This window comes from Salvelinus fontinalis, chromosome 18, assembly GCF_029448725.1.
Source record: "Salvelinus fontinalis isolate EN_2023a chromosome 18, ASM2944872v1, whole genome shotgun sequence".
In the NCBI taxonomy this organism is placed as follows: Eukaryota; Metazoa; Chordata; class Actinopteri; order Salmoniformes; family Salmonidae; genus Salvelinus; species Salvelinus fontinalis.
Window position 1 is genome coordinate 12718668 of NC_074682.1, and position 15188 is coordinate 12733855.

The 15188-nt window shown below is 42.0% G+C and overlaps 1 protein-coding gene across 3 annotated transcripts in view; it reads right to left on the reverse strand.

Moving 5' to 3' along the window:
• LOC129815003 (contactin-4-like) overlaps nucleotides 1-15188 on the reverse strand; it is a 174038-nt gene that overhangs the window by 47787 nt on the left and 111063 nt on the right. For all 3 annotated transcript variants that reach the window (XM_055868238.1, XM_055868236.1, XM_055868237.1), the window contains exons 10-11: nucleotides 7911-8040; nucleotides 6506-6656 (exon numbers count right to left, since the gene is read on the reverse strand). In XM_055868238.1, coding sequence (XP_055724213.1) covers nucleotides 6506-6656; nucleotides 7911-8040 — 281 coding nt within the window. The remainder of the gene's footprint in view (nucleotides 1-6505; nucleotides 6657-7910; nucleotides 8041-15188) is intronic.

Below are 15188 nucleotides of genomic sequence, written 5' to 3' on the forward strand. Positions count from 1 at the left end.
TCATTTCATGGAGTCTGTGAAGGAAGAAACCACAGGGGAAAAGTGATAAGCAAGCTAGGTAAAAAAACAGAAGAACAATTTTACAAAGTAAAATGTATTTATTGTGTTATAGGTTTCATGATGCTTGTATCTACACCAAACATCTGTTTAAAGACTGTTTTATACATACTTTGGGGTCTCTATAAGCTACAATATGAGGTCCTAAACCTAGCATGAAAGTGCATCCTTGTAGCTAATATAGTCAAAATGGTTGCTTTGGGGTAAATTGTGTCACTTAGCGAGGGGCAAGTTGAGTCAATAGATAATCAATATACCCCATAAAAATAATGATTACATTTGTCCATTTTATGCATAATATGCATAGTATTTTGAAGACACCTTGCATTTGTGTGATTCAAATGATGAAAAATGTATTCCTCAGTGGGGTTCGCTCCCCCTCTAGGCCACAGCTGAAGTGTTTTCTTCAGGCATTATCGCTGGCATATGAGGTTACACCAGGGCTTGAGCCTATGTTAAATGTTTTCAAAACTGTTATGTTTACATACCTCTGGTTATTTCCAGGGATATACAATGTTTCAAAATATATGTCGATATCTTTGATAGAAAGATATCTATATTTCCCTTAACGTATCTATATTTCCCTTAACGTATCTATATTTCCCTTAACGTATCTATATTTCCCTTGACATAGTTACGCTGAATGAAAAAAATGGTTCTCCCCTACGAGTGCCGCTGTGGTGTAAGATAACTCCAAACAGCCCTTTGAAAGACTGCCTTAAATTTAGGGAGAAGAGATGAGGGGAAAACAGAATGTCGGCACGTCCGGCGGGCGGGCGGTGGCCACTCATACAGAGACAGTTGAGTGTGTGGGTCTGGTGTGTGGGGCCAACACGTTTTTTTTCTCTCTCTCTTCCAATTCAGTGGTGACATATTGAAATGGCATGTTTTTAGGCAACGGTCCATTGCCTGACACGGCCCACTTATACACTCATCAGCAAGACCCTGCTCTGCGTTCTCAACTGCTTTGTTCCAGCTGATGTCATCTAAACCGGGTCCCTGCAGGGTTGTCTGGGAGAGATAAGACAACCCCCCCACACCCCACTCCCCCCCCCCCCCCCCCCCCCTCTGCTGGTCTCTTGCAGAAAAAAAGAGCTGCTGCTATGAAGATGGATTACCCAGCTGGTGACACTGGCTCCCCTCCCTCTAAAGCCACAGTGGAGCGCTAACGCAATTAGGCCAATTAATCTTGAACAAAAGGGGTTCACAACACACACCCCCCTCCCGCCTTTGATTATGCACGCTCCTGAGCAGGTGTACCGCCACATCCTGCTCACACCTTATTTTCAAGACAATAAATGTGATTATCGATTACTCTCAAGTGCAGTAACTGTGTTACTGGTATAATCGATCTGGGATGGACCAAGCAAAGCCGCGGTGGTCCTCTCATTTGCATGGGGAACTAGTTTCACTTTACATATGATGTTAAGATTTCTCAACTACCTCTAAATCACAGCGGTTATCAAAGCATTCATCCTCCAGTAACACAGTCCTTTCGAAGTGATGACAATATGTTAAATGACGACAAGAACAGGTGATGATTACTTTCATAGCATGAGATGTATGTGGTCCAGTAAGGGCAGGACAACTTGGGTGCAAAGTAGGTTTGTATGTCTGAGCAATGTGTGTTCGTGTGTGTGTGTGTGTGTGAGAGAGAGAATGAGACTGGGATGAGAGAGGAAGAGATAGCGAGGGAGAGAAACTGATAGAGAGAGAGAGAGAGAGATAGAAATGGGGCGAAGGAGAAAGAAAGAAAGAAAGCAAGAAAGAGTAGAGACAACACATTCAATGCCTCACACATTTTTTCAGTTCTGCAAAAAAGTAATTTGGCAGGGTTCCACCTATTGACAATGCAATCCAGCATCCTGACAAGATTTCATCCAGCACAATACAACCTGGGACAGATGCGAGCAAAAGTGTTATCTGCACATTTTTCTTTTTAATTACCTCTGTGTCAAAGAGGTGGTCTGCGCTGAATAGCATTTACAAAGTAAAAGCATGACAATTTACTTTTCAAGTTCAATTCAGGACTCCACAAGAACACAGACCTAGAGATATTGTAATATAATTCCCTTTGTGAATAGCATATTATTATGATAGATTGTGTTTATGGGGCACTGGTCCAGATTTAATAATCCACTTTTGCCTTTGTTTCCAAAAAGTCCCGATCAGAACATTAAAATACCATACAGTATATGAGTTCTGGTAGGCCTCTCCGCTACAGCAAACATGTACAGTAAATCTCAACTATCTATCTACTTCTAACAAGCTCATAGTGAAACAACAAGGACCCACAAAACATCAGGGAAGAACAGGGTTACCAGACAACATCCATCCATTCAACCATAATATAGCCACTGCTATTGAATTAATCATCCCATTGGAACATATCACAGTGTCACAGCAGTGCAAAACACCAAATCAATCAACAAAACTCTCCATTCCAAACATATCCATAGGCTACAAGCAGGATGTTAAATCAAAATGATCAGTTACTGTAGCTCAGTGGATATCTGTGTTGGAAACCATGGAAAGGGGAAAGCATACACAATAAAAACAAATGATTCTATTGGCTTGTAACCATAGCGGAACCCTTTTTGGTGCTATATGGAACTTTTTTTTGAAGGTTCTAAAGAGATGCATGTTCATAAGGTTCTAAATGGAACATCTACAGTGCTATGAAGAACAATTAAAAAGGTTTATATTTATTTAGCACCAAAAAAGGGATCCTCTATGGTTACAATGCTTTTTGGGGCTATATAGAACCCCTTTTTATGGTTCTTTATAGAACCTTTATGGTGAACGGTTCTATAAAGAACCTTTCTCAATCTCAAAGTGTCTTTGTAGAACAACACAGAGTTGTTTTATTCTGGCTTGATAGTGTATTGTTAAAATGCCATACTGTAGGATGAATCAAGGGTGCTAGCTCAGGAACAGCTGGGAGAGAATTGAGAACTACTTCACAAGACACCTTCACCGGCATTGTCATATATAACATGAAATGGCATAACACAACAGATTAGATGTTGGAATGACACTCTCACTCACGGTTGCACAAACAGAGCTGTGAGCAAATCAGCACCTCAAAAATATTCTAATAAACCGCCACCCCCACATTTGAATTAACACTAAAAGAGGAAAGAACCCTTCCTTGAACTGCAAAGAGACATTGAATGGCTCAAATGGTTCTTTGGGTCAGTTCTTTTTAGTCAGTGGAACCATCACTCTTCCCAAAGAAACTTTGAGGAACCCTCGTTGTTTTTGTGTGTAATCCGTTGCTACCTCACAGTTCAACCAAGATTCAAGCTGTCAGTTCAAGAGGGATGACGAAAGAGAAAAATACATATTTTATTAATAAAACCTGATGTGCTTCCGAATTCCAGCCTTGATCAGTCTGCTAGGGAGACAGCATCATATACATAAGTATACAGGGCAACTGAAGGGCACCAGCAGCGTAACCACTATGCAAATGCAGGGCCACTTTGTTTAGCGCCAACACTTCTTTGTGTATATGTAAACTATGACAAGACGTACCAGACACTGTGCACACAGTCCTGCTGTCAGAGTTGTGCCACAAAAAGGGGTGCAGCTGTTGTCTGGATCAGGACAGTCTGACTGACCAGACCCCTGATGCCACATGCACACACACACGCACACACACACACGCACGCGCACGCACACGCACACACACACCCTACTCTCCTGTCACTGTTAGCAGTTAACACTTTAGCCCAGAAAAGCGCATCATGTCAACAGACAGTGACTGGTATAGTCACCCACACACCCCCACAGAGGGCGAAAAGTGCTTGATTAGCACCCGGATTCTGCACAGCGAGGGGCATATCAGGACATCCATAAGTACTGGCCAAACCAATTATACCTTCAGTACTGACACTGGTTTGTTTGTGGTGTATATCTACAGTGTGAATTACACCAGGCATTATATACTGAGTGTACAAAACATTAGGAACACCTGCTCTTTCCATGATAAAGACTGACCTGGTGAATCCAGGTAAAAGATATGATCCCTTATTGATGTTAGGAAACATATACACTATCTCAACAGGGTTACAAGACAACATCCATCCATTCAACCATAATATAGCCACTGCTATTGAATTAATCATCCCATTGGAACATATCACAGCAGTGCAAAACCCCAAATCAATCAACAAAACTCTCCATTCCAAACATATCCATTATTGATGTCACTTGTTAAATTCACTTAAAGCAGTGTAGATGAAGGGGAGGAGACAGGTTATAGAAGGATTTTTAAGCCATGAGACAACTGAGACATGGATTGTGTATGTGTGCCATTGAGAGGGTGAATGGGCAAAACAAAATATTTAAGTGCCTTTGAACGGGATATGGTAGTATGTGCCAGGCCAACCGGTTTGTGTCAAGAACTACGATGCTGCTGAGTTTTTAACGCTCAACAATTTCCCATATGTATCAAGAATGGTCCACCCCCCAAAGGACATTCAGCCAACTTGACACAACTGTGGGAAGCATTGGAGTAAACATGGGCCAGCATCCCTGTGGAACGTTTTCGACACCGTGTAGTCCATGCACTGACAAATTAAGGCTGTTCTGAGGACAAAGGGGGGTGCAATTAGGAAGGTGTTCCTAATGTTTTGTACACTCAGTGACTTGAAAACCTTATTGAATTTAGGCCTACGGCAGTGTTGAATTGTGTCAGATATTTTAGATTTCATTTTAGTCATTTCAACCTTCATGGTTTTAGTTATTATCAGTCAACTAAAACTCTGGACAATTTTCATCTTGTTTTAGTCACTGTTATGTTAATCACATTTTCCTCATTTATTTGACCTCCAACTTCTATGTGCACATTAAGATAGCCTAGGCCTTCTATCCAGGGGTGGCAGGTAGCCTAGTGGTTAGAGCGTTGGGTCAGTAACTGAAAGGTTGCTGTATCAAATCCCTGAGCTGACAAGGTAAATATCTGTTGTTCTGCCCCTGAGCAAGGCAGTTAACCCACTGTTCCCCAGGAGCCATGGATGTTGATTAAGGCAGCCCCATGCACCTCTCTGATTCAGAGGGGTTGGTTTAAATGCGGAAGACACATTTCAGTTGTACAACTGACAAGGTCTTTCCCTTGTATTGCTGGCAACATTGCTATTGGCTACAGGTTAAACCATTTAGGCCTACAGTTTTTCTCCACCTTGTGATGAGGTAAATGACAGTGATTCCCTTAAAAGGGGAGAATCTGAGCATTTCCAACAATGCTAGAATTATTACTGTACTCCTAATATTCAGCAAATAGCTTAAGTATTTCCAAACGGGAAAAAGAAAATTGGAAAAAAGCTTAAACAGCCAATATGAAAGTAAGAGACAGTAAACTGTCACGTTCTGACCATAGTTCTTGTGTGTTTTACTTGTTTTAGTGTTGGTCAGGACGTGAGCTGGGTGGCCATTCTATGTTGTGTGTCTAGTTTGTCCATTTCTATGTATGCCTGATATGGTTCTCAATCAGAGGCAGGTGTTTGTCATTGTCTCTGATTGGGAACCATATTAAGGTGGCTTGTTTTGTGTTGGGGTTTGTGGGTGGTTGTTCCTGTCTTTGTGTTCGTTTCACCAGAGAGGACTGTTTCGGTTTGCCACGTTTGTTATTTTTGTATTTTGTAAGTGTTCACGTTATTCGTCTTTATTAAATCATGTTGAGCACAAACTACGCTGCGTCTTGTTCCGATCCCTGCTACACCTCCTCTTCAGACGAAGAGGAGGAAGGTTGCCGTTACATAAACATTATTGTTACAATTGAAATGTCTGTAGATACTGTATATCAGCTCAATCAGCCTGTTTAACTAAAAGAGGTTTGCATTATATTCTGCAAAGGTATGCTTGCTTCTGATTGGACAAAACAGATGAAAAGGAGCTTCCTGTCAAATTGAATGTCCATTAGTCTCGCATGGAATTCTCCTCTTGTCATCTCAAATGAAAAGTCACTTAGAATAGTTGTCTTTTTTTCCATGGCATCTCGTCTCGTTATCGTCATTCGTTTTCGTCAGGAGAAATAGGTCGTTAACTAATATTTTTCGACTTAGTTATTCTTGACAAAATTAACACTGGCCTACGGGAGTCTACATCTGAAGCAGGTAGGTATACAGACAGAGACGTTTCTTCTAATATTTATTTTAACCCAAAGCTGGATATAAAATGTTAACAGTCAAGGAGGGACTCTGTAACATTGAGGAATAGAATCACTAACATGACCAGATATATAACATCAAGCTACAGAGCCGGGCCAGGTAAACATACAGTAATCATAGCCAGGGGTGTCTGGCATTTGCTATTTATCAATACTACAAGAACATTGCCTCCAGGGTACCATACCTGAACAAATCCCACAGTAACCCCAGTGTTTAGGAAATCAACCCCATTATGAGAGAGGGATTACCTAATAAAGAGAGAGAGATTGTTAGCTTACCTGTTGCTCTCTTGTAGAGTCTCACTGCCCTTCCTCCAGGAGATCCCACCCCAGGGGGACATTTTGGGCCTGCACTCCATCAGCACATCTCCTCCCTCCTTCACCATTGTGTGACTCCTCAGCTGGTTCTGGGAGAAATCTGGGGCAACAGCTAAGACAACACATGCATGTTAAAAACTCAACACTTCCTTCCCCTTTACTTTTTAAGTCTAACTTTCAACATGTATGACATGAGCGTAAAGACATGAGTTTATCCTGAACACATGACCTGAACTAGGAGAACCTCAGGGCCTTAGTATACTGGGTCCAGAGTCTTTCCTGGTGATGTCACAGGAAATAACAACATATACATCAAGGGTATAGTCATTGTCATTGCCATTGGCCAGACCTAGATATAGTCATTGTCATTGGCCAGACCTAGAGATGGTCATTGTCATTGGCCAGACCTAGATATAGTCATTGTCATTGGCCAGACCTAGAGATAGTCATTGTCATTGGCCAGAGGTAGAGATAGTCATTGTCATTGGCCAGAGCTAGAGCAGGTCTTAGCCAGTGTAAATAAGGCTCAAGGAGATTACTAAACTCCACATTCCAGCTTGTATGGACTAGACAGAGAGTGAGTCAAAGGCAGACATGTTGAAAAAAAGCACAAAACAAAAACATAATTATGCAATGGTACGTTATCTGTATAACCCCTAAAGGTTTTAATACACCCGTGCATGGCTGCTGTCTACTTCAAAGTGAGGCGTGTAATGTGTTGAGTAGAAATGGCAGGGAAGGAAGGAGAGTGCAACACACTGCACTCCTTAAAAAACAGGGAATCCTTTTCTAAGAAAAACAAATGGAAAATGTCATGTCTGTTTTGCAGCTCAAATTAGTTCTATGATGATCATCTCCTTTTCTCTCCAGGATCCTCCCTCCCTTTGCTTTTATAAAGCACTTCAATTAGTGCCAGGGGCTGTCAAGGCCGTTTTTACCTCCTCCACGTTTAATTCAACCTGGGAACTTTGGCAGTGTTGGATCTAATTCCAATCAATGGCAAAACAATGATGAAGAGTGGTGGGAGATGGGTTTCGAGAGGGAGAGCTGGAGGCCAGCCCTGTGCCAGGGAACAGGGTCCTGAGTAGCAGGACTGACAGGGTAGATGGGTGGGACTGGGGAGCACAGTGGCATGGCCATACATCAACAGCACCCCAGTGCATTCATCTTTTAATGAATGCCTTTTAATTAGGAGGCAATCACAGAGAAGCTAGAGGTCACACTGCGATGGTAGAGAGCGGAAAAACAAACTAGCTATGACACTAAAACATGCACACAACAAACGTGCATACTGTACAACATACAATACATGCACCGGTATGTAGGCTGTCAGGCACGTACACCCACACACCTTGTATTGCCTTACCTATGACTTTGAGCTCTGCATTGGAGTAGACCTCCCCATGCTTGTTTCCAGCCACACATTGATACATTCCAATATCGGACAGCGTCAGTCGGCTGATTGACAACAGCCCATTGGCAACCTGTATGCGCTCCTATGAACAGAGAGACAGAGACATGCTTTTTGATATGCCTTATTGCGATTGCTCATTTACATAAAAGCATGCAGCATGTGCCAGTGAATTATAGTGTGGCAGTGACGAACGTGGCAATAAATCTAGGTTTTCATCACTAATGGAGGGAGGGGGTTGGGTGGAGGGAGGCAGGCTAGCAGAAAATGACCCTAATCAATCTGCATGTTTATGAGAGTGGAATAAAACCATGCCCTATTTATATCTCTGGCTGCACCAATGGACCTGTTTCCCCTTCAGCATGAGGACTGGATGTGAGGATTAGGAATATCTTATCAGAGCTATGCTGCATGTGAAAATTGGTTTCCTGATAGGTACAGTATGCCCTATACATACTAAGTACTGTATGTATGCTGTTATGTACACCACAGATCCCACACTGCACAGAGCCACTGTGAATAGCAGATTCCTGCCATCTTAGTGAAGGAGATACAGCTCTTGTGACTGGCCCATCAAAATCAACAGGCATATTAGCCTAGGTGGGTTATATGCACTAAAACCCAGACACTTAGCATCTTTATCGTCAAGGTATGTTTACATATTTGAACTTCAGCCACACCATATATAAAATCGACCACACACCCATGCAATCTCCATAGACAAACATTGGCAATAGGATGGCCTTACTGAAGAGCTCAGAGACTTTCAACATGGTACCATCATATGATGCCACCTTTCCAACAAGTCAGTTGATCAAATTTCTGCCCTGCTAGAGCTGCCCTGGTCAACTGTAAGTGCTGTTATTGTGAAGTGGAAATGTCTAGGAGCAACAACGGCTCAGCCGCGAAGTGGTAGGCCACACAAGCTCATAGAACGGGACTGCCGAGTGCGCAGTATGTAAAAATCGTTTGTCCTCAGTTGCAACACTCACTACCGAGTTCCAAGCTGCCTCTGGAAGCGCTGTCAGCACAATAACTGTTTGTCAGGAGCTTCATGAAATTAGTTTCCATGGCCAACAAGCCTAAGATCAAAATGGAATGGTGTAAAGCTCGCCGTCATTGGAATCTGAAGCAGTGGAAACGCGTTCTTTGAAGTGATTAATCACGCATCACCATCTGGCAGTCCAACGACCGAATCTAGGTTTGGCGAATGCCAGGAGAACGCTACCTGCCCCAACTGTAACGTTTGGTGTAGGAGGAATAATGGTCTGTGGCTGTTTTTCATGGTTTGGGCTAGGCCCCTTAGTTCCAGTGAAGGGAAATCGTAATGCTACAGCATACAATAACATTCTAGACAATTCTCTGCATCCAACTTTGTGGCAGCAGTTTGGGGAAGACCCTTTCCTGTTTCAGCATGACAATGCCCTCGTGCACAAAGCGAGGTCTATACAGAAATGGTTTAACGAGATTGGTGTGGAAGAACTTGACTGGCCTGCACAGAGCCCTGACCTCAACCCCATCGAACACCTTTGGGATAAATTGGAACGCCGACTACGAGCCAATCCTAATCGCCTAACATCATTGCCCGACCTCACTAATGCTCTTGTGGCTGAATGGAAGCAAATTCCCGCAGAAATGTTCCAACATCTAGTGGAAAGCCTTCCCAGACGAGTGGAGGCTGTTATAGCAGCAAAGGGGGGGACCAACTCCATGTTAATGCCCATCATTTTGGAATGAGATGTTCGACAAGCAGGTGTCCACATACTTTTGGCCACGGAGTGTCTATTCCTAGAACAGCATTAAAGCCGACACCAGTTTTTAAGGGTAGGGCTTTTTGTCAGTGCACTACTCGTTTTTAAGGCTAGGGCTTTTTGTCAGTGCACTTTGTGCTGCATGCTCCCCGCTACCCTTCATCTTCTCTGTTTTCAAAAGGCTTACCATTAATGTCATTAAAGCACATTTCCATAGGGGTGTCAGCTTGGTGTGGCTCCAGTCTGACGGGATTAAGGTACTGTCACATGAAAAGAGGAGCTGTCCTCATTGAAACATCAGTAGCTAAGCCCGTGTTTGAGCAGGTTGCGTTGTGAATTTCGATGATGCTCAGTGATTTGCCGCTAGCTAGATGCACAGGGGCGAATGTGCCTGCTGGCAGGAGCGGCAGAATGGTGGTGGCTTATATCGGTCTTTGTGTGGAAAGCACTCCATTTACGGGCTGCTATTAATTAAGCATGACATTCCTCTTAAATCAGCAGTTTTTCATGCGGGGACCTGGGGGGACCATCTGCACAACTTCTGCTGAAAGGAAATGATTGGCAATGTCATTGCCAACACTACCGGGTCACTTCATTTGATATAGGAGAGTATAAACAACAAGCCATATGACTCGATTGATGTCACAAACAAACGTCTGTCATGGCGGTTAATGAGATGCATTGGTGTTTAATTGTTGTCCATTTCGGCAGGTATGAGAAATACATTTGCGTTACTGACAGTATCAGAACTATTAATACCCTACTGTGTACCCATGCACTTTAACTACTGACCAAACTTGGGAAGTTAGGTTACACTTTATCTGGATAGTCCCATATAGATGATCTACAGATGGTCATACTATCACCAAATGATCTGCTGATCAGCAACTGCTTGCTAAGGTAACAGTTAAGGTTAGGTTTAGGTTAGATCAAGGGTTAGGGTAAGGGTTAAGGTTAGTAGATACTGCAGTTAGTTGGAATGTTGTTGAAAGTTATTGAACATCTACTGAACATCTACAAGCCATCCACTTGGGATTAGCCAAATAAAGTGTCGCCGGAAGTTATTTGAAAAATGAAGGTAATATCATAAGCCATTGCAGTCAGCTCAAATGTCCAAATGAGCAGGAGAAGCAGAAAAGGTCCCCATTGATTTACTGTAATGAATCTCTGCGCGTGGTATATCTTCCCCATTCCTGCTCTCCCTCCAACAGTTATTAGATTGATGAGGCTGCACCATTTGATAGGGAAATTTCAAACAATGGACCAACTCTGCTTGATTCATCTATTAATTGAAGTGCATTACTAATCCTCCCATTTATTATGTCCATATTAAGGAAATCCTACTCCAAAATGAACACTGTCAGTGTCTAACCTCTTATCACAGATACTGTAGGGCTGTGGCGGACATGACATTTTGTCAACTGGTTATTGTCATGCAAAAGGCTGCCGGTCTCACGGTAATTGACAATTAATTAACATAAACACATTTAGCATCTCCAGGCCTCCATGCATGCAATCTGCATACAGGTCTCTGATGCACGCCTTTGGAACATCTACATTTTAAAAAGTAAAAAAAATCTATGTATTATACACCATCAAAATGAATGCATTATTTATTTTAGGCAGGACTAAAGAAATATGATACTATATGAAGAAAATGTAATTCCGAAAAACAAAATATGAGTTGGCCTATGTGCCATAGGCTGTATGCTTGTTCATTTAGCAGACAAGATACGCTTATAAATCCTGTGCCATTTTTTTTGTATTATATGATTTTATAGTAAGAAGAATATACCGTGCCTACAGAATGTATTCATACCACTTGACTTTTTCCTCATTTTGTTGTGTAATGGATTAACGTGAGATTTTTGTTGTTACTGGCCTAAACACAATACTCCATAATGTCTGAGTGGAATTACGTTTTTCTAAATGTTTTCAAATGCCTTGAGAAAATATCTATTCAACCCCTTTGTTATGGCAAGCCTAAATAAGTTCAGGAGTAATTTTTTGGGGGGAGGGGATATTCTGCAGAACCCTCAGCACCCCTACAGTGTCTTGCAAAAGTATTCATCCCCCTGGGCAATTTTCCTATTTTGTTTCATTACAACCTGTAATTTAAATGGATTTCTATTTTGATTTCATGTAATGGACATACATAAAATAGTCCAAATTGGTGAAGTGAAATGAAAAAAATAACTTGTTTCAAAAAATTCTAAAACATAAAAAACAGAAAAGTGGTGTGTACATATGTATTCATCCTGTTTGCTATGAAGCTCCTAAAGAAGATCTGGTGCAACCAATTACCTTCAGAAGGCCTCCCGGGTGGCGCAGTGGTCTAGGGCACTGCATCGCAGTGCTAGCTGCGCCACCAGATTCTCTGGGTTCGCGCCCAGGCTGGGCTGGGTTCGCGCCCAGGCTCTGTCGCAGCCGGCCGCAACCTGGAGGTCCGTGGGGCGATGCACAATTGGCATAGCGTCGTCCGGGTTAGGGAGGGTTTGGCCGGTAGGGATATCCTTGTCTCAGTATGTAAAATGTAATAAAATGTATGCACTCTACTGCACTCTAAGTCGCTCTGGATAAGAGTGTCTGCTAAAATGACTAAAATGTAAATGTTAATGTAGAAGTCACATAATTAGTGAAATAAAGTCCACCTGTGTGTCACATGATCTCAGTATATATACACCTGTTCTGAAAGGCCCCAGAGTCTGCAACACCACTAAGCAAGGGGCACCACCAAGCAAGCGACACCATGAAGACCAAGGAGCTCTCCAAACAGGTCAGGGACAAAGTTGTGGAGAAGTACAGATCAGGGTTGGGTTACAAAAAAATATCCAAAACTTAGAACATCCCACGGGGCACCATTAAATCCATTATAAAAAAAAGAAAGAATACGGCACCACAACAAACCTGCCAAGAGAGGACCGCCCACCAAAACTCACAGACCAGGCAAGGAGCGCATTAATCAGAGCGGCAACAAAGAGACCACAGATAACCCTGAAGGAGCTGCAAAGCTCCACAGCGGACACTGGAGTATCTGTCCATAGGGCAACTTTGAGCCGTACACTCCACAGAGCTGGGCTTTACGGAAGAGTGTCAAGTAAAAAAACATTGCTTAAAGAAAAAAATAAGCAAACACGCTTGTTGTTTGACAAAAGGCATGTGGGAGACTCTCCAAACATATGGAAGAAGGTACTCTCGTCATATGGGACTAAAATTTAGCTTTTTGGCCATCATGGGAAACGCTACAGTTGAAGCCGGAAGTTTACATACATCTTAGCCAAATACATTTAAACTCAGCTTTTCACAATTCCGGACATTTAATGCTAGTAAAGATTCCCTGTCTTAGGTCAGTTAGGATCACCACTTTATTTTAATAATGTGAAATGTCAGAATAATAGCAGAAATAATTATTTATTTCAGCTTTTATTTCTTTCATCACATTTCCAGTGGGTCAGAAGTTTACATACACTCAATTAGTATTTGGTAGCACTGCCTTTAAATTGATTAAATTGGGTAACATTTTTCGCTTAGCCTTCCACAAGCTTCCCACAATAAGTTGGGTGAATTTTGGCCCATTCCTCCTGACAGAGCTGGTGTATCTGAGTCAGGTTTGTAGGCCTCCTTGCTCGCACACGCTTTTTCAGTTCTTCTAATTTTCTATAGGATTGAGGTCGGGGCTTTGTGATGGCCACTCAAATACCTTGACTTTGTTGTCCTTAAGCCATTTTGCCACAACTTTGTAAGTGTGCTTGCGGTCAGTGTCCATTTGGAAGACCCATTTGCTACCAAGCTTTAACTTCCTGACCGTTGTATTACTTCAAAATATCTTCATAATTTTCCTGCCTCACGATGCCATCTATTTTGTGAAGCGCACCAGTCCCTCTTGCAGCAAAGCACACCCACAACATGATGCTGCCACCCCCGTGCTTCACGGTTGGGATGGTGTTCTTCGGCTTGCAAGCCTCTCCCTTTTTCCTCCAAACACAACGATGGTCATTATGGCCAAACAGTTCTATTTTTGTGTCATCAGACCAGAGGACATTACTCCAAAAAGTACGATCTTTGTCCCCATGTGCAGTTGCAAACCGTAGTTTTTATGGCAGTTTTGGAGCAGTGGCTTCTTCCTTGCTGAGCGGCCTTTCAGGTTATGTCGATATAGGACTCGTTTTGCTGTGGATATAGATACTTTTGTATCTGTTTCCTCCAGCATCTTCACAAGGTCCTTTGCTGTAGTTCTGGGATTGATTTGCACTTTTCGCACCAAAGTACGTTAATCTCTAGGAGACAGACCGCATCTCCTTCCTGGGCGTAGGATGGCTGCGTTGTCCCATGGTGTTTATACTGCGTTCTATTGTTTGTACAAATAAACTTGGTACTTTCAGGCGTTTGGAAATTGCTCCCAATGATGAACCAGACTTGTGGAGGTCTACAATTTTTTTCTGATGTCTTGGCTGATTTCTTTTGATTTTCCCATGATGTCAAGCAAAGAGGCACCTCCAATTGACACAAATTATGTAAATTACCCTAACAGAAGCTTTTAAAGCCATGACATAATTTTCTGGAATTTTCCAAGCTATTTAAAGGCACAGTCAACTTAGTGTATGTAAACGTCTGACCCATTGGGATTGTGATACAGTGAATAATAAGTGAAATAATCTGTCTATAAACAATTGTTAGAAAAATGACTTGTGTCATGCACAAAGTAGATGTCCTAACCAACCGACTTGCCAAAACTATAGTTTTTTAACAGCTGATGTAAGTAGGCTATATAAATATATTTGATTTGATTTGATTTAACAATACATTTGTGGAGTGGTTGAAAAACGATGACTCCAAACTAAGTGTATGTACAAGTGTATGTACACTTTGGAGTGTGACTGTTTGAGGTTGTGGACAGGTGTCTTTTATACTGATAACAAGTTCAAACAGGTGCCATTAATACAGGTAACGAGTGGAGGACAGAGGAGCCTCTTAAAGAAGAAGTTACAGGTCTGTGAGAGACAGAAATCTTGCTTGTTTGTAGGTGACCAAATACTTATTTTCCACCATAATTTGCAAATAAATTCATTAAAAATCCTACAATGTGATTTTCTGTATTTTTTTTTCTCATTTTGTCTGTCATAGTTGAAGCGTACCTATGATGAAAATTACAGGCCTCTCTCATCTTTTTAAGTGGGAGAACTTGCACAATTGGTGGGTGACTAAATACTTTTTTTGCCCCACTGTATGTACCACACACATACAATTAACTGAATGGTCCCTCAGTCGAGCAGTACATTTCAAACACAGATTCAACCATAAAGAGGTTTTCCAATGCCTCGCAAAGAAGGGCACCTATTGATAGATGGGTAAAACATTTAAAAGCAGACATTGAATATCCCTTTGAGCTTGGTGAAGTTATTAATTACACTTTGGATGGTGTATGAATACACCCAGTCACTACAAAGATACAAGCACCCTTCCTAACTCAGTTGCCTGAGAG